The sequence below is a fragment of the Strix aluco genome, chromosome 14 (assembly GCF_031877795.1).
Source record: "Strix aluco isolate bStrAlu1 chromosome 14, bStrAlu1.hap1, whole genome shotgun sequence".
NCBI classification, from domain to species: domain Eukaryota; kingdom Metazoa; phylum Chordata; class Aves; order Strigiformes; family Strigidae; genus Strix; species Strix aluco.
Window position 1 is genome coordinate 14,172,519 of NC_133944.1, and position 25,065 is coordinate 14,197,583.

Consider the following 25,065-nt stretch of genomic DNA (forward strand, 5'->3'; position numbering starts at 1 on the left):
AAAAAACAGAACTCTGTGTACTTATTGCTTTAAAACCCCAGAACATCTGCTTAGGTCATAAGGTTTGTTGACCCACTCTAAGCTGTACCCCCACCAGAAAAATACAGTTGCAATTAATACAGACTACTGCAGGGGATTGCAGAAGACTTGGGAAAACTCAGTCAGATGATAACATGGTTTAAATAAAAAGGAAGCCATTTTTTTTTTCACTTGTGCTTACCTTCAAGCAGTAAATAGAAACCCAGGGCATTCACCCCAGGGCTGAGGAGTCAGAACTCGTGCTGGCCGGCTGGGCCTGAATCCCAGCTGTTGTTTAAGACTCTTGTTAAACAACAACATGCTTTATTGTCATATTTTCCTGGCTTCTTCCTGTTGGCCATATCTTTATTCACACACAGTCAAATGATACAAATTCATTGGAACAGTGGCAGTTTACAAAAGACAGTAAGAATGATTATTTTTAACTGAAATTTAAAAACCCCTAAGCCTGGCCATCTGGCAGGCAATGCACTGTTTGGAACAGGTCATGGTAAGGAAACAAGTTTATAACATTGGCAGTGTACTCCCCGCCATGTTCCTTTTCCAGAGCATAAAATATACAATACAAAAATATACTAAAAGTAATAACAGAGTTTGTAGAAATGTCTGCTGCAAAACAATTGCTGTTGTCTGATTTTCAGTATATTTACTCCCATGCTATATTATGATAATATACTTGAATAAACACGGTTTATTTCTAACTTAATTTGAACTTTAATGTTGCTCTCAGGTTAACTGTAAAATCTTGGGCTCCAATCCTGGAAGTACATAAAAGACCTTAACTTTGGACTTGTGAGACTAATAGACATGAGGTGAGCCCACAAGCGAGCATTCAATGCCTTGGGCTCCTGCTCAGGAGGGAAGTGGAAGTTGAAATGCTGTATTTCATAGGATCTTAATTTGGGGTATTTTCCTGGATTTTTCAAGACTTTTAACAAGTCTTCCCTGGGCTATCCTTTCACCTGATAGGCTTGAGTTCATCAAGTTGCTGGTAGAGTGGTGGAACTGCCTATTTTTTGAGATCTGGGGCTGTGCACTTAGTTGAGTCAACTGTGGTAAGTCTCTCCCTCATTATCTCACTCCTCTGTATAATTTTACCTGTCTCTTTCCCCTCTCCTTCCTTCCTCCTAGCGCAGTACCACCAAAATGCCCTCGTTCCATGCAGGAGCTGGACGCTCCAGTGCTTTGCTAAGGCCACTTACGCCGAGCCTCGTACGAGCTCCCTGCATTTGGAGCACCATTCCATTAGTGTTTCCAAAGTTGAGAGACCTGGGAGTAGAAATGTAAGCCCGTGCCAACCTTACCATGAAGGGATGAGCGGCTATCCCCTCAGGCTGGCATTCTTGTAATGAGAATCTCTGACATGGATGCAATGTTCATGGAAAATGGCATCCAGAATGCCCCTTGACATTACAGAGGAACACACTGCTAGCAGGCAAGCATGTTTAACTCCAGGATTTCTTGCTTCTTTTTCTCCCAAAAGCCGATCTCAAAGCATTTGAGAAACGAAGTTAGTATTGCTCTGTTTTTGCAGACAGGAAGACTAAGGCACTGAAGGGTGAGGTCTTTTGGCCAAGGCTGATCTGCAGGTCTCTGCACCAGTCTGTCTCATATCTCTTCCCTGAGCTGCTGCTCTCTGTGCCCATGTTGTATGAGACAAATTCTCAGAGGGGTGACCCCATCTCTGCTCCTCACACAGACGCCACACACAGGGGCCAAGATCCACTTTGGTAGGCACGGCCTCCAGAGAAAACATCAAGAAGGACATGCACTGGAGCCAGAGGTTGGCTTCCCAATGTCTAAATGCCACTGACTCCCAAGGAGGTCAGCTATGGAAAGATGACCAGGATACTTCTGAGGTATAAAACTCTGTGTCTGCTGGCCACTGGTCAGCTTTGTCGTCATCAGACTTGTCACTGTCATCGCCACTGGAGGGTTCATAGCCTGCGATGTCAGAGCAGATTGGCTCTGGCTGCCTGTGATCTGCCTCTGCCTCCTTTTTCTTTTCTGCCAGCAGCTGCCTGTAGCACAGGTTGCAGACCCTCAGGGGCTTGGGGGACAGCCGGGGCATCAGGAATCTCTGCCTGGAGCAGTCTGCGCAGACGACAAAGCCGCACTTGCGGCAGTGGTGCCTTCGCGTGAGCGTGGAGAACTTGGTCTGCGTGCAGCGCATACAGATGTCTGTCGCCTTGTCTGGGATCCAGGGGGCTGCATGCTCCGTGGAGGGCTGCCGGCCCGTCTTCGTCAGCAGGTGCCTGATGCACTCCTCCAGATGGCTGATCCACTCCTTCCGCTCCGTGAGGGAGGCTGCGGAAACCACAAAGGACTTCTTGGAGGTTTTAATCATCCAGCGGTTCTTCATCTGCAAGGTGTCTGGCAGCGTCTCTAAAGTGACATCTTCAAGGGGAATGATGTGCTGGGAATTGTACTTCCTTTTGTTGATGACTATGCTGCCATAGACAAGGATGTCATTGAAAAGGAAGAATATGCGAGGCTTTGGTTTCTTGCGGCATTCTTTGGTTAAAATCCCTTCTCCTAGAAGGACCCTTCCCGGGACGGCTAAGGGCTGTCCAGAAGCCCCAAAGCAGTTTTCCACAGCAGCAATGCGCTGGCTGTTGATCTCAGTATTTGCAAGATGGTCCACCATCTCCAGCTCACTCTGAAAAGAGGAAAATACGGAGGGAAGTAGTGAAGCTGCAAGCATGTGCATCGGGGTGGGGCTGAGTAGCGAACATATGCACAGGTGAGACACTCCTAATGCAACCTGAGGTTATGAGTAATCTCCTTGTCAGTCCTCACTTTAGTTTGTTACCTTTTTAAATTAAATTTTCAAACTTTCTGACCCCATTTTCAACAGCCTGGTCTATACTGCGATAGTTCAGTTTGCAGCAATGGAAGCCCTTGAAGGCAGAATCAGCTCTTCCATTACAGCTGTGCTTTTTACCAGTATAACTGCATGCCCATAGTAAAGGAAGCCGGCTGGTCTGAAACTGCTCTTATGCATTACTTGCTCAGGAGTTACCATACTGTGACAGCTGAAGGGTACCAGGACCCCTCCCTTCTATCCCTCTGGGTCCTGGGAGCTAACTGATGCCAAGCTGGATGCAGGCCCAGGGAGGACACATCTGTGGTTTTGGGAGCAAGCCTCCCGTTTCTGACTGCACACCTGCTTTCTTGAGGATTAGTTACAGACACACACACCCCACGATGCCATTTTGAGCCAGAGCTGAGGTAGAAACAAAACAGTGCAGTAGCACTTGTTCCTGCTGGTCCTCCCTGCGTGACAAAAAGGGGAGGAAAAAAAATATAGCAAAAAGCACCCACTATGTGAATAAACCCACACAAGCCAAGCCCTTCCTCCATTACCCCAGTTATGCTGGGGCTGCCAGTGCTTCCAGTTACAAGACACATCATTCTGAAAATAGTCTGATCTCTGCTGAAGGGGAAGTGGAAGGCAGCATGCTCATCCCTCTTCACATCTCTGCACCCTCCTTCTCATATAATCTGGGGGTTTGACAGCCTGTTGGGTATTTTTTTAATAGAAAAACCTACATAAGGGTAACTGTAGCGAAAACAAATGTTTGCTATTGGTAGTTTGCAGTAAGGAAAGCACTCCATGCTGTAAGTTCAGTTTTTCGCTGCACCTAGCCCCTCCTGTGCTGAAGGGTGCTGCTCCGAGGCCAGCCAGCCACGGGAACGTGAGTCATTTCCTCCTCCCGCGAGGTAGCTCAGCCATCACGAGGCAGCTCCATGATCACAGGGATCTGTGTCGCCCTGGTTGCTGTTAGTGGTTCATCGAATCACTAATGCAAAGCTGTTCTCCAACACTTTCCCCATTTGCCTTGTCCAGAGTCCCTGCAGTCATGGGTGCTGGAGCGGAAAGGGAACAGACAACATGCCTGGTCCTGTGTGTTCGGGACAATGATGATTTACATTCTCCCCTTGCCCTTCACCCCAAATCACCCCTTCAGTATGCTAGAAGGGAAACCACAGAGCCGCTGTTTAAGGCTGCTGCGTGCCATTTACCTCTCGTCTGAGCTATCTGGCAGACAGACCAACCAATTCCTCTGAGTTCCCAGAATTTTCTTCACTAGAGCAGGCCAGGGTACAAGGACACAAAGCTAAGATGCAGGTTTAGCCCCAGAAGACCTAAATGAAGCAATCTACCCTGCGGAAATAGCTTTCCCAGAGAAATGTTGAATGGCCAGTGCTCCTGAAGAGCTGGTTTCTTTGGGGTCTCCCTCGAACTAGAGGGAGGGTCCCAAGGCCTCTAACTTCCTTCTGGAAGGATGTGTATCTTCAGGGCCTCGAAGCACCAGAATGGATTTGATGGAGTTGGACAGTGTTAAGCATGTCCACTCGTGTGTGTGTGTTCTCCAGCATGGAGGGCAATTTACAATTAACTGCAATGTTCCAACCGGGGGCCATGCTGCAGCCAGACTGGGGGAAGCCAGGGGCCTTGACACCATCAGCAGTGGCTGAAGCAATGCCCCATCCAACCTGCCATTTCAGTACAGACATGCAGAAGTTATGCAAAGGGATTTATTACTTGCCGTCAGGAGATGAGAAAGGCTCCATTCCCCCCCCTCCTTGATCTGTCAGCCTGAGTGGACCCGTGCATGGAAGGGAGCTGCTCTCCTACAGGACATACATTCAAATTTATTCTGAATTACATTCTGAATGCAGCACGTGTTTTTTTTCTCTCCCTCTTAAATATGCAAATCAGGCCAAAGAACAAACAGGCAGGGAAAACTATGGTCCCAACTGAACACCAAACTCCCTGACTATGAATACCTGGAGTCTCACCTATCCAGGGACGTGGTCTCTCAGGGTTTCCTGAGGAGCTTTTGAGTGAAAGAGCAAGATAAACACACGAAATAATAAAAGAAAAAGAAAAACTGAAATTACAGCTCAGGAAGTTTAGTGTGGAAAGACTGTGAATGCAACAAAATCCTGTCAAGAATTTTTGGCACCAGCAACACCAAGTGGGATAAACCAAAGCAGTTAATCCTGCTCCCACTAGTCTTCTCACTTCCTCATCATGTTTCTGGGTTATGGAGTCCCAGCTCTTAGCCTACTTATTTTACTTTTATTTTATATATTTCAGAAGTGTAGTCTAACCTCTCAAGCAAGCACAGTACTTGACACAACTCTATTTCTAGGGATCTCCATGTACTGGATCCCAGTGGAAATGAAAACGTTTTGTTAGATATAAAGACGGTACCTGCAAAGAGGTAGGAAACATAAGTCCATTTTCAAAGAGGAGTGCAAGCCGGGCTGCCATGAAAGTTTTAGCTGTTGCATGGATTTGGGCCCCTGCATAGGCCAGAAAGCTCCTGAACTTGCTGTGTGGAGCAACAGGAGAAGGGGCTGGACAGGGGAAGGACACAATCCTGCAACGTTGAAGAAATGAAAGTGAGCGCTTATTACGCATCACACTTCTACCTGCAGGGTATGTCCTTATTCTTCCACCCTCTGGTTTGTTACCTAGTTAAAATGCCACAAGTTAAGCAAAGAAAAGCTAACTCTGTTCTGGGAAAATCTTACCTGCTAAGACTAAAAGTGTCAGCTGCGGTTCTAGCCCAGGGTATTTCCCAAAGGAGTTTTCCCAGGGAAGCAAAAGCAGAGCATTTTTCTTCCATCTCTCTCCCCTCAGGCATAAATGACTAGAGAACAGCACATACACATACTAAGCAGTAAAAAAATAGGAGGGGTAGGATTCACACTCCCTACCTTTAGACTTGGACAACTAACTCCATCCCTCTCTACATGCTCCCTTTTTAGTTAGAAGAGGGAGAAACAGCCATCTGCAGAAGGTGACTCGCCTCATCCCACCACACAGAAGATCAATTCTGCTCCGACTGGTAGTGTTCAGCTTGAGTAACCACATACAAACCGATTTCATGTTAATATTGTGCCTCACTGCAAATAATACTCAGTTTGGCTTTGGAATGGAAGTACTATGTGAATTTGGTATAGATAGATAGCTTCTGAGTGTTATTATGGTCTCCTTTACTGGGAAGTGAGAGCCTCTCCCTTTGGAACAACAGTGATGAGATATACAAATGAGGATATAAATTCTAATGTATTTTATTCATTCTGGTAAATATTTTTTTCCTGTTTGTCCAAGTTTGTCCTGACAGGTCAGCAGGGTCAGAGTGCTTATTAGCAAGTGATACATATGCATGTGCGGCAGAAGCTTACACAGTTGAAATGAGGGTGGGAATATGTACTGTACTGGCATGCTAATTTTCATGGGAGATTTTGGCATGGCAGAGTTTGGTTTTTTGTTTTTTTTTTTTAATCAGGATCTGTTGGTTCTGCATGTGATCAAATATTATGCAGTGAATATGTAACTCAGTGAATACAACTGATATTCAAAGGAAAAAAACCTACTATTTGGCACTCCACTCAAGAAGTAAGCAAGCCACGTCTTTTAACAATGAGCCCTTGTTCACTTGTGATTATAAACAGCCATGTTGATGCATGCCAGGCAGGGCATTTCAACTTAAGCTCCTGGGTCAGCGAGTCTGGGGTATGTTTTTCAAGTCTGTATGTATCTAAGTCTTAGGCATAGCAATGTAGTGAGCCGTTCTACCTGACCCTTGTTCTTGCTGTCAAACAGAATGGACAGTCCTGGTGTCCGTTGCATACCTAACGCATACCATGTGCAAGGGATGGTCCATGAGTATCAGCGCACTGAAACCAGACTGCTGAAGTCTGCCAGCAGAAAATGCCTTGAGCCTCATCTCTCCACAGCTCTCCCTTACTCCCTCTTTCTGCTTTGCTCAGCTGTGAAGTCCCTCCTGGAGTCAGGGCTGGCATAAGCTCTTCCTCACCAAGCATGGTTAACTGGGATGCAGCCACCTTTTGCCAGAACAGGCATTTCAAGCAAGAAAAAACACAGTTCCTCTCTTTTTCCTGCTGGGGGGGATTTGAGCTTGCCTATCCCTCTTTCCTGGCATGCTGTAGCTGCTGGACCACTGGGGGCAAGGGGGGCAGGCTCTGGCAACCCCATTCCAGCTGTGGTCATAAGAAACCGAATTCAGTACATCTATGTTTTGGGACTGTCACATGAGGCCTTTGATTGAGAAATACCACCAGTCCTGGTGGGATATAGACTAACAAAGCTTCCTGCCACCGTTGCTCAGCATGCCCAGGACTTCTGGCATGTAGGGCCTGAGCATGGGGATAGCTGAACAGTGGCTTCTGAGGAGCTCAGACTGATGCTACCAAAACCAGCAGTTGGCAGCCCGAGCTCAGCCGTGGCTCTTGCACGTGCCACCCAGCCTCAGAGGCACCCAAGCAGCTTTGTACAGAAGGAAGGAAAACCTGAAACTCAAGGAAGAGCCTCAGCCCCTCCCTCTCCCCTGCTCTCCATGCACACATCCTCTGGCAGCAGTACTCCATGGGCACCTCCTGCTCCCCACTCTGCTGCTCGTCAGCGTCAACCTGGCAGGTGGCCATAAAGAAGAGACCTTCATAAGGAACTCCCAGCATCGGAACGGGAGGCGGCAGGACTAACGTTAACAGCATTTGGTCAGGCCACCCGTTACATGCTCAGGCTGGACAAGGGCTCCTGACAAATGACATACACAGGCTTGCTGGTGAGGGCGGGCAGTCACCAAGGAAGAGATGAATTCTCTGTCTCTCCCAATGCCCAAAAGCCCACATGCCTTTTAGAAGAGATGTACGGCCAAAGGTGGGGGGTTCCTCTTACAACTCTGCAGTGGGACCACTGTCTGTGGCTTTAGTACAGGGTCAAACTTGGTAACTTAAGAGTTCTTTCTAAAAAAAATAATAAATCGTCACTCTAACTAGCGCTTATGCCGTGCACAGACATCGGGGTGCTGCACAGCAGCGGGTGGCGATTCGGTGCTGCCCCGCTCTCCCGTGAGCAGGGCACCGCACCTATGGGTGGGCGCAGGTCCCACCGCGGGCCCCGCAGCGCCGAGTCCTCCGGGCGGCGAGCACGGCCCCCCCCCAACCTTCTCCTACAGCGGGCGGAGCAGCGGAGCGCAGCCGCCAGACCGCTCCCCTCCCGCCGCACCGGCCCCGCGGCGGAAACCCTCGACTCTTCCAAAACTCCCCCCTCCGCGCAAGCTGCCTGCCGAGCCGAGCCGAGCCGAGCCGAGCCCCCCCACAACCCCGCTAGGCCCCGTACCTCCGCGGAAGGGCCTCGACCGCCGCTGGCGAGCGCTCCCCGACCGCCCCTCGCCCGCCGGCTCCGCTCCGCCGCCGGCCCGAGCTGCGCTCCCGCGGCCCCGCCCACCCCCGCGCCCGCCGGCCAATGGGCGCCGCTCGGCCTCCGAGCGCCGCGGGGGGCCGCGCCCCCTCGCTGGGCGGCGGCCAATGGCGGGGCGGGGCGGGGCGGGGCGGGGCGGGGCGGGGCGCCGCCAGGGGGCGCCCGAGCGCGGTCTCCCCGCTGCGGGGCGGGGCCGGGCGATGGGGCGGGGGAAGGGCGGGAGCCGCCGCCGCCGCGAGCTGCCGCCGCGAGCTACCGCCGCTTCTGGCGCCGCTGCCCAGCGCTGCCTCGCGCGCTCGCGTCCCTCAGCGCCGCGAGCGGGCTGGCCCGGGCCGTGCGGGCCCCCGGGCGCCTCCGGGCCCTTCTGCCGCCTCTCCTCAGCTGGCGCCCCGACAGCGCAGGGGCTGGTGCCCCCTGGGGATGCTCCAGGGGCGTCTCTTGCTGTGGCTGTGTCTCCCCGGTGGCTGCGTGTGCCACGGGCCACCGACCGCCCCTCCCGCGTGTCGCTGCCGTGGGGTTGTGGGACGGGTGAGCAGAGGCCGCGGGCTTCCCTCAACACCCGCTGTGGGCGCCCCAGGCCGGAGGCGTGGGTGAGCCGAGCTCTGGTCTGTGCCTGGCGCTGTAAAACAACCCCCAGGTACCCGGGCCTGTGCTGATCTATAATTCAGGTGCCTGCTCTCTTTCTGTAATAGCTTTTCTATTTTTAATGGGAACTGATGGACCTGTCAAGGTATTAGAAATGTGTTTTTCTTTCCAGGTTTTCGTTTTCTTTAGTAATAATAATGTGGACTGGGAAGCTTCTGGTTCACTTTAGAGCTAAAGTGCTTGGGCAGTCACGAGAGTTTCCACGAGACCTTATTTCTTCATACTTTATGTTTGTGTCTGATGAGTAGGTGAATGAGGACATGGACTACGTTAATTGCAGTATGTAGCTCCCTGGCAGCATATGAGGGAGGGTTAGTTACAGAGAGGGTCCTCTGATCGGCAACAGACTTCTGAAAACCTGGGAGAAGAGAGCTCACCACAGAGGGCAGGCGGCTGGGCTGAGCAGTGATTTTCATGTTATTGCTAGGGCTTTAGTGTGGGGTCTCTTGTGTTTGTGGGAGAGCAGGACTGAGTGGTCTGTCAGTGGAAGAAGGGGCAGAGCCTTTGCAGACCAGTTCTTACAACTGAGAGCTGTTTTGTGTTGAGCCTGGACACCACCAGTCTCTGTCCTGGCTGCCTTGCAAGCAGTCTTCTAGCTCTGGGGAGATCCGCCCAGTTTAGACATTAATCCTCGACAAAATGCTTTTTTACATAAAGCTAACTGTAAATATACAAAGTGCTGAACTAAATATGTCAGTTTGTCTTAGCTGCCAGAATAATTCAGATCTAACCAGCCGTAGATTATTACTCTTAAACTGGTTTTTTTTTTTTTTCTGTGCTGGTTTTGGCTGGGATAGAGTTAATTTCTTCACAGTGGCTAGTACAGGGCTGTTTTGCATTTCTGCTGGAAACAGTGTTGATAATGCAGAGATGTTTCTGTTACTGCTGAGCAGTGCTTACACAGAGTCAAGGCCTTTTCTGTTTCTCACCCCAGCAGCGAGGAGGCTGGGGGTGCACAAAAAGTTGGGAGAGGACACAGCCAGGACAGCTGACCCGAACCAGCCAAAGGGATATCCCAGACTGTAGGGCATCATGCTCAATGTATGCAGCTGGGGGAAGGAGGAGGAAGGGGGGACGTTCTTGTCTTCCCAAGTCACCGTTACGTGTGACGGAGCCCAGCTGTCCTGGGGATGGCTGAGCACCTGCCTGCCGGTGGGAAGTGGTGAATGCATTCCTTGTTTTGCTTTACTTGTGCGCACAGCTTTTGCTTTACCTATTAAACTGCCTTTATCTCAACCCACAAGTTTTCTCACTCCTGCTCTTCCAATTCTCTCCCCATCCCACCAGGGGGAAGTGAGCGGGCAGCTGTGTGGTGCTTAGTTGCCAGCCGGAGTTAAACCACAGCATTTCCCTATGTGCTAAAATTATTCTGAATTTTCTCTCATGTTATCCTAATCATAGTCTTTATCACTGAGATGTAGTGAAGGGTCTGGAGCACATGTCGTACGAGGAGCAGCTGAGGGAACTGGGGTTTAGTTTGGAGAAGAGGAGGCTGTGGGGAGACCTCATCGCCCTCTGCAACTACCTGAAAGGAGGTTGCGGAGAGCTGGGGATGAGTCTCTTTAACCAAGTAATAAGCAATAGGACAAGAGGGAATGGCCTCAGGTTGCACCAGGGAAGGTTTAGACTGGATGTTAGGAAGTATTTCTTTACAGAACAGGTTGTCAGGTGTTGGAATGGGCTGCCCAGGGAGGTGGTGGAGTCCCGTCCCTGGAGGTGTTTAAGAGTAGGGTCGACATAGTGCTTAAGGATATGGTGTAGTTGGGATCTGTCAGTGTTAGGTTAATGGTTGGACTAGATGATCTTCAAGGTCTTTTCCAACCTAGACAATTCTGTGATACTTTGATTTATTTTTCTTGTTGTTTTTCAATACGCTGACCTGGGCAATAGCTATTACATGTTGGCCAGACATAGCGTTGGGTTAGCCAAACAGTCTGGGATTTGAATGTTGTTTCTACTTTCTCTTCAGTCAGAAGTGGAGGTGTGTTCAGGCAACTGCTGCAGGAGGCAAGGGAAGCCCTGAGGTACACGCTGGATGTGCAGTCAGTATTAAGCAGTTGCACTTGAGAGCTGACTTTCTGTTGGTATTTTGTTTGTTTGTTTTGGAAGCTGTTACATCCTTGTTTGAATGCCTTACTGAGATACAAACTTGAGAGTTTAATCAGTAATCTTAAAAGCTATTTGATAGGCAGGCTCAGGAGCTCTTTTTTCCTGGCTGTAGAAGCGAAACATTTGTGGGACCACTTGAAAAAGCTGCAGCCCCAATTACCAGCTTTTAATGCAACTGGAGCAAGGTAGAGACTTTATCTGATCTATTGCCTCTGGCATTTTCTCCAAAACCACTTGTTTCTCACTAGCAGAAATATCTTGCCCAACTGGGATGCAATAATTTCAAAGCAAGTAAAGGAAACTGCAGCTGCTCAGCTGAGTCAGCCAAAGGTAAGCTCTGCAGGGGAGAAAATGGCTTTTTATTATCTTCTAGTGGCAAAATTACTAAAACAGCCTGCATGAAAAGATTAGATTATAATAGTAACAAAAACATCTGTTAAATTCTGAGCTCAGTGTATGTTTAGTGCATGTTTAAAAAAACCCCAGACATTTAATAAAATTATTTTGAATAAAACTCAATATTGACATTTAGTTTGGGATGTTAGGAACGCACCGTGATCGTAGGAAAGACTGTTTTTAACTAATTGACTACATGGGGCATTTCATCAGTGAACAAGACAGCTTTTAGCTATGGAGATTTTATTGAATTGAGCTTGGAATACTCCTATTACCTAATGAGTGAATAAGTCAATGTGTGTTCATTATACAGGTTACTTGTAAGCATGAATAACCTCTGTCCTACGCTCCGTGAGAGTGCAGTGTGCAGGGAGGGATGAATGTTTGTCTGATCTAGCTCCTGTTGGATCCACCTAATCAGCCTATTTTAGAAATGTATGAATTGTTGTGATTGATTTGTGTCTCTGAAGCCCTACCATCATTAGCGTGTTTTAGAAATGAGGTGCTTCCAAGTCTGTTGGTGCAGAAGTCGGAGCCCTGCTCAGCTCCCTCAGTACAGACTGAAACTTCAGAATGTTGGTTTCTAAAATATCACTAGTCCGCATGCCTTAACCGCTGCCAGACAAACCCATTTCAGAGGGTCCTTGTGTTCTCAGGGCTTCTCTCAGCCCACTTGCAGGAAGTTACCGGTTCTTGAGTGGTTCCTGGGAGCCTGGCTGCAAAATGATTGTCAATGATGAAAGTATTCCTGAAAGCAACCTTGAGACCTGCTTGCTCCTCTGTCTTTCACAGGAAGCAATACACAATCAATGTGCTTTTGTTTTTACAATGGCATTGCTGTGCTTTGCATATGTGTAGCACTTTAAGGATCTTGAAGTGCAGCAAAAATTCTGATAAACATATGAGGGTTTGTACCCTCCTCACAGAGGATGAAACTGAAACTTGGACACTTACATATAGTCATGTGCAGCTTGATCACTGAAATAGGAATAGTGGGTTATTTGCTATTGTTTTCTGCAGCAATGGGCTCTGGCTCAGAGTGAATCACTTGGGAGGCTGAGGGACATCCCGCAGAGCTCCTGACTCATGGCCTCGTGTGCCTCACACAGAGTCATACCCCAGCTCAGAAATCTCAGTGATTGTTACAAAAGCTGTCATGTTCAAGGAGCACAAAACCAGTCATGCTTGCAGATTCTAAAGTTGTAAGTTTGCATCATAAGAGAATTTGTGTTTGCTGTGCCTTGCTCTTCCCTGCTCAGACCTTCAGCCCTGTTCTTCTGGTCACATATGTATCGTGCTGTACATGGCCTTTAGGTAGAGTTGGAACTGAAGTCTTGAGCAACCAATAATGACCAAGCAGGTAAACAGCAGAGGCTAAATTTAAATGCTGTGTATAAACACATAATAAATACTTGCTCTCGGGTTGGGTTCTAGGAAAAAGCAAGAAGGGGGTGTGTTCTCCCCAGTTAAAGGAAGTGTGGTTGTCAGCACTACAAGAAGGGTTTGAAACCCATGTTATCTTTAGACTGTATACTGGTGTTCATGTTAAGCTTTGTCAGTTGTCTGTGGATCACAGTGCTGTGAAGACATAGGTATTTTGCTTGTTGCTTCTTAATTTTCAGTGATAAATAGCAGTGGTGAAACATACAGTGGGAGAGAGAGGAATGCTAGGGGTTTTCCCACTAAGCCAATTTTGCTGTCTTCACAGTGATCTGTAACTGTAATCACAGAAGTGGTTAGAAGATCTGATCCAAAGCTTGGTAAGAGTTTTAATTTCTGCTTTGGATCAGCATGTAATATGTAGTTCCATTTATATCCTCCTTCTTGACTGTAAAATACTCAGGGTATTTTGTCACTGGAATGTTCTTTATATGATGCCATTGGTTTGTACCATTCTGCATGACAGAGTATACTGTGACCAGGAAACATGATAAAACTTGAACCTTAAAACCATGAGCAAACCCAGATATGCCAATTTATGCTCGTGGGTCAAGCAGAGAGTGTGCAGGAGTGTGGTGGATGTCAGGAGGGCATGCTGGACCTCTGGGGCTGGCTGTGTGAAGTCGTGAGTGGGAAGCTGCTGCTGCCAGGACTGTGGATTTGCCTCGCCTTGCGGTGCAGAAACTCCCCCACCGTCCCACACTGGCAGCTCTTTCCCTGCCTCCCAGAGCACCTATGCCACATACCCCATGACAGCTCTGTGGCTTCTCCCATGTGGGCTGGTGGGTTGAAGGTAGCAAGGGCATTTTGTAGCTGAAAAGTGAGCAGGTGCCAGTAAGGAAGGGGTTGCATTGTTTCAGTGGAAAAGGTTTTTTTTTTAACCCAGGTTACCTAGTCTCAATTTTTTCAGCTTGTGTCACTAACCCATGCTTGCTTTCATTCTTAACAGCATGAGCTTGATGTTCATTTTCTGAGTGGATCGGTCGCTGTGAGTCTCCAGGCTGCACCCAAGAACTGCCCAGTACAGGGACATACAACAGGGAAAGCTCAGAAGTTTGTTCTCTTCAGAGGAGCAGGACAGGTGAGTATGCACTGAAAAACAAGCAGTAGGTCTGGCATGCTGCCAGACCACTATTTCTGAGTAGTGTTCCCCAGTAATGGGAGCAGGTTTTAGTCAAAGTATGAAAGCGGAAGGTGAGAAAGAGGTGAGGTAGGAGAGTATGAAATGCCAGAACTGTGAGAAGGTGCAGGTATTCAGTGCAGACAGGGGGTGTCATATTAATGGAAAAACGTATGAAATTAATGTGGAAGAAAGTGATGTGTCTAAAAAAAGCTGCTAAAAGCATTTTACAGCGTGCTGTGAGAGAGTACTGCATCTTTCGGGCTCAGCCAAATTGCAGAATAACACCATTCTGTGCATGTTCTTCATCTGAACTCTTTTCCTACTATTGCTATTCTATTTAAACAGTGATCTCATATTCAGAGTGTGCTTTTATTGCACAAGATAAATCATGGTGAACAATTAGGTATTTCAAACACTAAACTTAGGTAGATTAGGCATTTCAAATATTAAAGTGGGGAAAAAGCACAGGGAACAAGAGTATGATAGTCATCAGTTAATTTAAAAAGATGTAAATTTGTTCACTTATGATTGACTGATTAGTCAAAGACACATAAAAGAGTTTCATTCATAAACCCTGCTTTGCCCATGGATATAGCTTCTGTTTATCTGAAGAACATGCTTTGGTCTCTCTCCTTTGGAACTGCTACCGAGGCGGGGGGGGGGGGGGTGGGGGTGGGGGGGGGGGTGGGTGTGTGTGTGTGTGTGTGTGTGTGTGTGTGTGTGTGTGTGTGTTGCTCAGAAAAGAAAAATCATCTCTTTGTAAGGGACCTACGCCTTGCCCCACATCAGTGCCTTTTGTGCAGGAAGGCATCTGCTGTGATTGCCTGGGGAAGTTTGATGCACTGAGTACATAGTACTCTGTATGGAAAGGAGAAGAAAAAAAAAAAAAAAAGGAAATCCTTGTTTCCTTTCGTGTTCTTCAAATATAATGGAAAACAGAAAGGCGGTGTGTTTTTTTCAAGGTATTCTGCTGATATCCTAGAAACCAAGAGGGCAGACCTCAGCTTGGCTGGGATCCCCATCCACTGGCATGCTGGATCTTTAAATGGAGAGGTGCTGAGCTGAAGGAGGAACCATGGGGATTTCTTACCCGGTGGAAGAGGTTTATTGGCTTTTAGAGAGTGTGTTGCTGCCTGGGCTGCGCAGTGTATGTGATGTGACATAGGCTAGGGTACAAAGGATGTGTGAAGGATCACACCTTAATTTGTGAAGCGTAAAAATTCTTGCCTGCTTGAGAAAGCAGAGGGTTTTTGTGTAACAGGAGGTGTGTGGTGGGGTGTTCAGGGACATCTGAAGGAGGAGTTGAGGATTCTGCTGTGTACTTCAGCTCAAGCTGTGCAAAAATTGTCCATGTGCATGTGCTACCATCCTGCCTTTTTGGGAGTGGAAGGGAACTGCAAGAGTTGTTTTCTGGAGATTTCTCTCTTGATGGTATACTGAAATATGCAGGAAGCTTTGGTTTTTGTTTTCTGCTTTTTTTTTTTTCTTTTTTTGTCTTTCTCAGAATGAAATATTTCTTCTCTAACCTCAGCCCTGAAGAGCCGTTGAGGGGAGGCAGGGGAGGGCTGCCATTTGGGCTGTTTGAATTCATTAGCTTGGGAGCCCCCACAAATGCCTCAGGCCATGTACCTCCTCGTGCACCCAACTTGGGAGAATCTCTTACCGCTACTGCATGCATTAGCCTTCATTAATACAATTAGCATAATAGTGATTAGGATTCATTATTCCCTACAAAAAGATAAAGCCAGTAATACATATCTCAGAATCAGATTCCTCAGTGCCTTGTCTTGGGATTGCTTTATTTTGGGGTTGTTTGCTCTTTATATCCTTCCATCTCCTAGAAAAAAGGAAGCCACTTAATTGTAAAACTGTTTGGGTCAAAGAAATGCACTAAGATGATCTTTCACGCATGCTAAATAGGTGAATTGATCTATGGGACCCACACAGCTCAGACAGCCACTCAACAGTCGAAACTGCAAACTTCATCTTCTTCAAGCACAAAAGCTACTTAGTTTCCCCATGTTGAAGACTTTTTATAATAGCAATAAGGCAACTCTAGAGAGAACCATCTAATATTAACTCCAGGGAGTAATCATCTAATCACAATCTGGGGGTGATTTGAAGCACTCATCTGGACCAAATGCCTCACAACACCCCAGGAGTGGTTTTATTGCATGATAGCAGTACCCCATTGAGCCTTATTGCTTAATTAAAAACAAATTCCCAAGTAATTTTTTTGCCTTTCCATAAAAACACAGTAGTACATAGCATGTATAAAACATCCATTAAATGATGGTAGATGCAAATTTACATTGTGAGATACAATCCGTTTCTTTACCACTTGGGGTTGAAGTTAAATGTAAAACCATTTCCTATAATCTGTGCACTGCTGTGTTTAGCAAGGAATAAATATGGGAAAGAGAGGTTCATTGTAGGATGCCTTGTTTTTATTAAGTGATATGTTTGGTCTCCTTACAAAGGAGTTCAAATTCTTGTCCATCTTGCAGACACAATAGTCAGTCAACAGTGTGGCCTCTTCTGCTTCCTCCTGGAGATTTCCTGTTTGCTATCATTTCAGTGCAGATCTTCAATAGGAATCCCGTACTTCTGTCTGGGATTTCCATTCCTCTCTGAGCAAAGAGAGCACAAACAGTGCCGGTGATGTATTTGGGATACATCTAACATACTATACAAGTGGTGCTCGGCTGTCCTTTATGGGGTTTGTAGTCTAATGCAGATTAAGCCTGGTAGATGCAGGTTACAGCCACTTTTGGTGGCTTTGCTGCACAGCTGACCTCTGCCTGCACTGGGTGCATGGCCGAGATGTCTCCACCTCCTGCATTTTGACTGGGTCCACTGCTACAGCTGTGGCTGCTCTGCAAGGGACCCAGACTGTGGATGGGAAGAGTATGAAAGTCCTTTTTGTTCATGTTGAGGCATGCCTTAGCACCCCAACCCACAGCTCCCTTATACCTTTACAGAGTGCTTTCATAGCCCCAAAGTGATTCACAAATGTAGTGCTCCCCTGAGGACTTTGAGTATTGTTCATATATTACAGGCAAAGGAAGCAATACCAAGTTTTTAAGTGTTTGTCCAAAAATCATACAAGGAGTGCTAGATACACTGCTTAGAAATCTTGGCAGCCAAAGCTGTCATTGGGCTTTCAGCTACGGCACTGAAGTAAATGGGGGGAGAGAGGATCAGTATGACATTTTCTTCAGTTTTGTTGTGCAGGTGCCTTTAATTAATTGGTGGAGATAAGCTTGCAAGTACAGTTTTTTAAATAAAAGATGAGAATTAGTAGTAACTATTACTCTAGTTGTTCCACATGCCGAAGCTGCCTTGTGGTACCTACAAGCTCTGGATAGAGCATGGCACTTGTGTCAATCTCACCTGCTGTGGGCTCCATTCAGTGTTACACACACCCTTCTGCTTTTGCCCATCAAACGGTGCTTCCCCAAGGACTGGTGGGAGCTGAAGCCATGTGTGAATATCTACTGCTGATAGCAGGTTGCAGCATTCAGGGTTATAGAGGCAGCATGCTTTGTCCCATGTTTAGATTCTGTAAAAAATAAATGATTTTTTTTGTTTGGTGAACCACTTTGCTAGAATGTTTTGCTGACTTCATTTTTAATGTCCCGTTAGAAGGATGTTAAATGTTGTGGTGGAGGATTTGTTATAAAGAGGTTATGGCATCGTACTAAGGAAATGCATGAGAGTAAAACTAGTTGCCTGCTTCTGCTGCCTGAGATTAGTCTGAAAGAGTGGCAAAAAGAATAATTAAGTCTGTGTATTTAAAACAGTTCTACAGTAACTTGGGACATTGTCTGGTCAGGAAAGGACATGAAAGGACCTGACAATGTTCTCGAACAATAAACATTTTACCTGAAAGATCTCTGCTGGCTTTATTAGGAATGCCATTATCTTGCTTTGATCTGACTCTCTAGGACTGGTTGCTCATACAGCTGACATGAAGCAAGTAGCCAACAAAGGAAAGCCCTAATAGAATAGAATCATAGAATCGTTTAGGTTGGAAAAGACCTATAAGATCATCAGCTCTAACTGTTAACCTAGCATGGCCAAGTCCATCACTAAACCATGTCCCTAAGCATGACATCTGCATGTCTTTTAAGTACCTTCAGGTCACTTAACTACTGCCCTAGGCAGCCTGTTTCAATGCTTGACAACCCTTTTGGTGAAGAAATTTTTCCTAATATCCAATCTAAACCTCCCCTGGTGCAACTTGAGGCCATTTTTTCTTGTCCTATTGCTTGTTACTTGGGAGTAGAGACTGACCCCCACCTCACTACAACCTCCTTTCAGGTAGTTGTAGAGAGCGTTAAGGTCTCCCCTGAGCCTCCTTTTCTCCAGACTAAACAACCCCAGTTCCCTCAGCTGCTCCTCATGAGACTTGTTCTCTAGACTCTTCACCAGCTTTGTTGCCCTTCTTTGAACATGCTCCAGCACCTCAATGTCTTTCTTCTAGTGAGGGGCCCGAAATTGAACACAGTGTTTGAGGTGCTCACCAGTGCTGAGTACAGGGGGACGATCACTTCTCTAGTCCTGCTGGCCACAGTATTTCTGATACAAGCCAGGATGCTATCGGCCACCTGGGCACGCTGCTGGCTCATATTCAGCCAGCTGTCAAACCAACACCCCCAGGTCCTTTTCTACCAGGCAGATTTCCAGCCACTCTTCCTCAAGCCTGTAGCGTTGCGTGGGGTTGTTGTGACCCAAGTGCAGGACCCAGCACTGAGCCTTGTTGAACCTCATACAACTGGCCTCGGCCCATCGATCCAGCCTGTCCAGATCCCTCTGTAGAGCCTCCTTACCCTCAAGCAGATCAATGTTCCCACCCAACTTGGTGTCATCTGCACACTTATTGAGGGTGCACTCGATCCCCTTGTCCAGATCATTGATAAAGATATTAAACAGAACAGGTGAGGGAACAGAAACTTGTGACTGGCTGCCAACTGGATTTAACTCCATTCACCACAAGTTGTGGGACCCAGTTATCCAGCCAGTTTTTTACCCAGTGAAGAGTATGCCCACCCAAGCCATGAGCAGCCAGTTTCTCCAGGAGAATGCTGTGGGAAACGGTGTCAGAGGCTTTACTAAAGTCAAGGTAGACAACATGCACAGTCTTTCCCTCATCTGCTAAGTGGGTCACCTTGTTGTAGAAGGTTGATCAGGTTTGTCAAGCAGGTCCTGCCTTTCATAAACCCAAGTTGACTGGGCCTGATTGTCCTGTACATGCTGTGTGATGGCACAGAAGATGATCTGCTCCACAACCTTCCCCAGCACTGAGGTCAGGCTGACAGGCCTGTAGTTCCCTGGATCCTCCTTCCAGCCCTTGAAGATAGGCATCACATTTGCTAACTTGCAGTCGGCTGGGACCTCCCCGGTTAGCCTCGACTGCGGATAAATGATTGAAAGTGGTTTGGTGACCACTTCCACCAGCTCCCTCAGTAGGATGCCTGGTGGAATGGCAGGCATAGATGGTAGGTAATTCAGGAAATACATTTGCAGTAAGGAAAATTTAGTTGTTATGGAAACGTCTGAGAAAGGCAGCTGACATAGGGTAAGGCATGCACCAGATTAGCAGTACACATAGACGCAGTAAAAAGGCAAGTTCATGTAAGGTAAGGGAGCAGTTTCTAGGCACTGTCTGCTTCATGGGTGGTTTTTCTGTGGGAACAGGGAAAAAAAATCACTTTAAAACTGTGAGCATGTGGCTCCATCTTCTGGTACCAAAGCAAAACGTGTTGCTCTGGGCATAGAAGGAAGTGAGGAGATTTTTATAGCTGCTACAAAAGCAACAACAAAAACAACAGCAATAATAATAATAAATTAAAATACTTGTGCCTCAGAGCCAAGCCACAAGTTGTTAATGTAGTTTTGTGAAGCTACAAACTGTTCTGCTGCATGGGAAGAAAATTATCTCTTGAAACATTCTCTTAAGTGTGTAGCCCCAAAAGTGGCTTCTCTTCCAAAGCACGACACCGCTCTCCTACGTGTAAACAACGTTTGGTCAGAGCGTGGACCGTGCCAGCAAAGCTTGGTACCTGTGAAGGTGTTAATATTGTCTCCTGCTTATAGCTGTAGGATGTTTTTCTTTGTTTCCCCCTCCCCAACATTATCTTTGGCAAAGTAGCTAAAATTCATGATACATTGTCACAGAAATACTAACTGGGTAGAAGTAGAAATGAATGGTTCTTTGAGGTAGGCTGCCAGAAGTCAAAAGAAAATAAAGCTGGTTTATTACTTCACCAAACAGTGAATGTTGTTACAGTGCATATTGCGCATGCTTAATTGAGCTTGATTACTCAATCTGTTCACCTTAGTAACTAATTTTGTTTTAAGCAGAAGTAAGTCATTGTTCAAAACCAGAAAATGTTATCATTCTCTGGGTAAGCCTTAGGTTTTCTGAGTAATCCTAAAGAATTGCCTCAACTTTGTTGCTTTTTTTAAGAAAAAAGCCCACCATCACAACAAATCAGAAACACAGGTAATTATCTTGATGCAGTGCTGTCTTAAAGCTGTTGTTTGCAAGTCATTGCAAATAGGAGGTATTGCACTGTCAATGCAAAATTAAAAATGTGGATCATGTGTTTTACTTATTTTTACTTCCATGTATGTATTTAAGTATGTCTGTTTTTTTCCGTGGATATTGAGCCTAGGATATAAGGGACCCTGTATTCTTTGTATGAAGCATTAGTTTTCAGTGTAAACTCCTGCATGGCAGAGCTGTGAGAATGAAGGTGGGGGAACATAAATTTAATGTCCCCATTGCTTCTGCCCGAACTTGCGCCACTCTTCCACTAACACGAGTGATGAGTTATTTGCATGCAGCACTTACCCATGGGGAGGGTTGTGTGGAGACCTGCTTGGAAAGAGTGCATTTATGTCAGTCCAGCTCCTGTATGGCAGGGAATTGTATCACAAAAATAATCCCTAAAGTAAGCCCTGGCCAGGGCTTCTCATCATGGCCTCAGCAGCAAGGCTGTGGATATTGAAACCAGAGGTAGAACTAGCCTTTAGTCTTCAGCGTGGTGCTTTTAAGGCCCCCACAGAGAGGGAGACATTTGCAGTGGCCACAGGCTGTGCTGATATAATAAGATTGCATCTTCCATGGCTTGTATTTAGCATTTCTAACCTGTCCCTGAAGCCAGAGTGCATTGGACTTGCCCTTGGCACTACCCAAGGTTTCTCTTGAGTCTGCCTCCAACTCCTATGATCTTTTTTTCCCCTCCCTATATTTAACTTTCAGCTTAATCCTGTTTTGTTTCACTGGTGATTCCAAGCTTCGGTATCTAGGGTCTGTAGCTCTCTCCTGTGGATTATTCCTGAAGGGATCCACTCACTTTTCTGAAAGATGTCACAAGGGTAGCACTTTCACTGACACTAACAGTAAATAAATACTACAGACCTCTTTTATTAGGAAGTACAAACCCACAACAAATCCGGCCTGGAGTGTGTTTGATAAATCAGATCTTTTGCAGACATCTGGAGATTGTGTTTGCAAATCCCCAGCCAGCTTGTTTTGTAGTCATTGTTACCATAATTCAGGTTAATGTTGTTGCCACTTTTTACTTGCTAAAACGCATGTGGTGCTTTATTGCTGAAAAAAGTGGCTGCCTTGGAACAGAAGTTCGTTTAAAACCCTTCTTGGAAGTTTGCTGTTTGGAGAAACAAATGTCAAATCAATTGTCCCAGCTCCAAACTGCCATTCTGAAAATGCAGCTGTGAAAAGAGATTACTTGGGTACTGCAATGGGGTGCGTGTAAGAATCTAGATTGAAAATTATGTAGCAATAGAGGCCTAAAATAACAAGTAAACTTTTAGCTTTTCCTGCAAAGATTTGCTTAAAAAATACTAGATCCCATGCGAGAATGCTCATGCCAAGTTTTAAATCTCATTTGAATTTTTATAGCTGTTATAATCTCTGATATATAACCTTGGAAATAGGGTCTCATAACAGAAATGCCGAGTCCCTTGACTGTTGCCTTGCAAAAAAGAGTTGCTGTAATAGGCTACAATTCTGAGACAAGTTTGCAAGGCTGTCTTATGTCTGCATATCATCACTCAAATGGGTCTAAGCTGGGCTCTTCACGTTATTTTAGGGTATTTGTGTGTATGTGATCAGCCGTACGCAGCTGTTCCAGTAATGTCAGCCTTCTAAGTATAATAGGCACAATCCAGCATATCCTTATCCACTGAAATGTTGCCACAGGGAGAGGCTTGGAGTTTGGACACGCTGTCATGAAAAGTAAAGAAGAGCTTATTTTCTTTTTTCCCATCATTCTTCTATATTTCTGCGCAGAAAAAATGGAAGTTCCCAAGGAGCCTGAGCTGCAGAAGGATTCCACGTGCCAGTGCTCTTTTCCCTCTCATTATCATACGCTTGCAATCAAACTCTAATTTTTGAAATAAAAAACCTGCAGGATTCTTTATTGGGACTATTAAACCTTCAATCTTCATTATTTAGGACGGCTACTTACCTTTTACTCAATGAAGCCATAATGCAAGTGCTCCTATAAAAACTATCAAAATGGCTACTGTGGCAGTGAGTAGATTTTCCTCCGTGTAAAATAATCCTCTGTGAGTGAGACATAACTATCATTTACATTAATTAGGCAGCCATATAATGGTGTGTTCAATAGCTATTACATCATTTAAATTCTTCAGTGAGCACCTCAGCCACCCAAGAACTATCCAGCTGAACATTTCTGAGTCCATAATTTTGAAATAATCCTTTCGAGGAAGAATATGCATGGCAGAGTGTTGCAGACTATTTCACAAAAAAAAAAAAAATCACTTTATTCAGATTTATGGGATTATTTTAACATTTACAAGAAGTGCATCATCCTATTTTTCCCGCCCTCCCAGAATAACAGTGCTATTAAGTGGAGTCCATTTTGGGGCTGATACTGTCTGTACTCTAGAGGATGGCCAAGGAGCTTGTAGTCAGAGGTCTGCGTTGGCAGCTGGACTCACATACACAACAAGCACGTTTCTCTTAATATTCTGTTACAAGCCTGGGGCCCCACAGCCACGTGGCTCAGCTGAGAAGCCCTGACACATAGACAGGTGTGTGCAGTCACACTTGAGGTTTTGTTTTTGAAGTCTTAACTTTTGCCTTTAACAAGCATGTGAGGACTTTAGCTTTTATATTCAATTTTGGTTATTGATTTAAAATTTGTGAGGTCAAGCCAAAGTCCTTTGGCATTTCTGGTGGTATCATACTTCCCAGAAACTATTACATAAATATTATAATTAATGTTCTGACAACATTATTATATATTTTTGTATATTTTAAGATTAGTGTCTCAGTCAAAGGTATGCACATATGTCATGAGGCTAGGAGCTCATTCTGAGAGCTGAAAGAAATAAGGCCAAATTTATTAATACACCAGGAAGAGATTTCTATTAACGGGCCTGTACTGCAAATCTTTAACATGCTGTTCAGCTGCCTATAGAAGGTGATGGTTATTAGAAGATTGGTCAGGGCCTGAAAGTATATGAAAATATTATGTTTTAAATCAGTGTTGTTTGGCAATAGTTAGCTGCTATGGGCATAGTTCCTAGCAGAATGAAAGAAAGTAATAGCCTAATAACAGGCTGGGGAGCAGGCCAGGATAGATCGTAAAGTTTAGGTTGTGCCTTTTCCTTCAGCATACTGCTTCAAAGCTATCAGTTATGTTATTTTAGTCAATTGTACACTCAATTTTTTTCTCTTCTTAATGGTTGTAAGGTACTGTACCTTATCTGACTAATACAATAATAGAAAGCAGCAAAGAGCTCTCTTAACAGGGAGAGCTCTTAATTCAGTATTAAATGTTGCTGGGTTCTCTGTAGTTCTCCATAATCCCTATCCAACAGGTAGAGTGTGCAAAGCTATGTGTCAAAGCCTGTCTGTAGGTAGAACGCCAGATACTGTTTGTTCTGCAGCCCAGGAGGTTTGTATTTGCCAGATGTAACTGCGCCTCTCAGCAGCAGTGGATGCTTGATCCTCTATTTTTCACATTTGCACGTTAATTTAATTAAAACAGTACACTGAGGGAGATTTCTGCCTTACCAAAAGAATATACTTTAATCACACACTGTAGGGAAGGTGATTCAGAATTGGAGTTAGTTACCATAGGAATGACAGAATTAAGGAGGGGGAGTGTGAGACAAAGGTGAGTCAAACCTCTGTGAAATTCCGTGGAATTGGCTGTGTTGACGTATAATTTGGTCTGATATGGAGGACCATGGTCTGGTGAATGTTGTAGCATGACAAGCTTTTTAAATCCAGTTTTTTCATTTGTCTAACAAGATGAATGAAGGTGAGAATTTGTTACATAAGTCAACTAATGTGCTTTATTCACCAAGACCCTGCATACTAATGAGCTCACCTTGAGTGCAAGAAGACAGTATAGCTGGGGTAAGAGGCACAGCTGACAAGAGATAGTCTTTCAAAGTACTCAGGTGTTTCCCATATCAAGAGAGCTTGTTTGGAGTTTTGGTGTTGCCAAAGAGGCCAATTGGATATTTGCCTCAGCTGTGATGGTGCAGGAGACTGGCCTGATACAGCTGTTATATTGGTTTGGGGCTTTGGAGGCTTTTTATCCTGTTAGTACTGCTCAGATTTCACGTGCTGTGTAGGCTGCAGAAGATGGGGCTGTTGGAGCCAGAAAGGAGAGCTCATGGATTGCTGAAGCCTTGTACTTGCATCACCTATGGTAAGGTCACTGCAGAGGCAAAGGGAGATTAAGAACACTGTAGTGTGTGCTGAGGGAGGACTGTGAACAGCAGGAGCTAGGAGTTGGCTATCTAGTGGTCTTCAGTGTGAAGGTGTCAGTGACTGCAGCAGGAATGATGAGGTGACCATAACTTTTTGTTAGTTAAAAAACTTGTCTGTGTATGTTTTTGGGACTTGTAGCTGGTCTGTGGGCATGTGTAACTGCTCTGGTAAGGGGCTGAGGAATTGCCCTGTTTAGATAAAAGCAGTGTTGTCTTGCTGGTTTTGAGAAGACACTGCTCCTGTTTCCTGAAAACATGCTGCTGTTAAGCAGAGGAGCAAGGT

At 45.8% G+C, this 25,065-nt stretch overlaps 1 protein-coding gene and 1 long non-coding RNA gene across 5 annotated transcripts in view; one reads left to right on the plus strand and one right to left on the minus strand.

Annotated features, from left to right (window-relative positions):
- Positions 1 to 326: 326 nt before the first annotated feature.
- PLEKHF1 (pleckstrin homology and FYVE domain containing 1) lies at positions 327 to 8,286 on the minus strand. 3 transcript variants are annotated; one of them, XM_074839880.1, is made up of 2 exons: positions 8,204 to 8,286; positions 327 to 2,698 (listed from the first exon to the last, which is right to left on the minus strand). In XM_074839880.1, exon 2 carries the CDS (start codon positions 2,684 to 2,686, stop codon positions 1,865 to 1,867), a length of 822 nt encoding a protein of 273 aa, XP_074695981.1. In that variant the 5' UTR covers positions 2,687 to 2,698; positions 8,204 to 8,286; the 3' UTR covers positions 327 to 1,864. The 3 variants fall into 3 exon arrangements, with proteins under 3 accessions (XP_074695981.1, XP_074695980.1, XP_074695982.1); XM_074839879.1 differs by lacking the exon at positions 8,204 to 8,286 and adding an exon at positions 5,264 to 5,315; XM_074839881.1 differs by lacking the exon at positions 8,204 to 8,286 and adding an exon at positions 4,589 to 4,601.
- Positions 8,287 to 8,585: 299 nt separating this feature from the next.
- Positions 8,586 to 25,065, plus strand: part of LOC141929768 (uncharacterized) — a 59,098-nt gene continuing 42,618 nt past the window's right edge. The window contains exons 1-3 of one of the 2 annotated variants that reach the window (XR_012625097.1): positions 8,586 to 8,952; positions 11,290 to 11,368; positions 13,824 to 13,955. This is a non-coding gene — a long non-coding RNA (uncharacterized LOC141929768). Of the gene's footprint in view, positions 8,953 to 11,138; positions 11,369 to 13,823; positions 13,956 to 25,065 lie in introns of those variants that run through there. The other variant, XR_012625096.1, reaches the window with a different exon arrangement.

Coding starts and splice junctions, on each gene's coding strand:
- PLEKHF1 (XM_074839879.1), bottom strand. CDS start 5,284: ATGTTTCCTACCTCTTTGCAG. Junction 2,699..5,263: donor TGTTTCCTACCTCTTTGCAG/GTACCGTCTTTA, acceptor TCCTCTTTTCAG/AGTGAGCTGGAGATGGTGGA.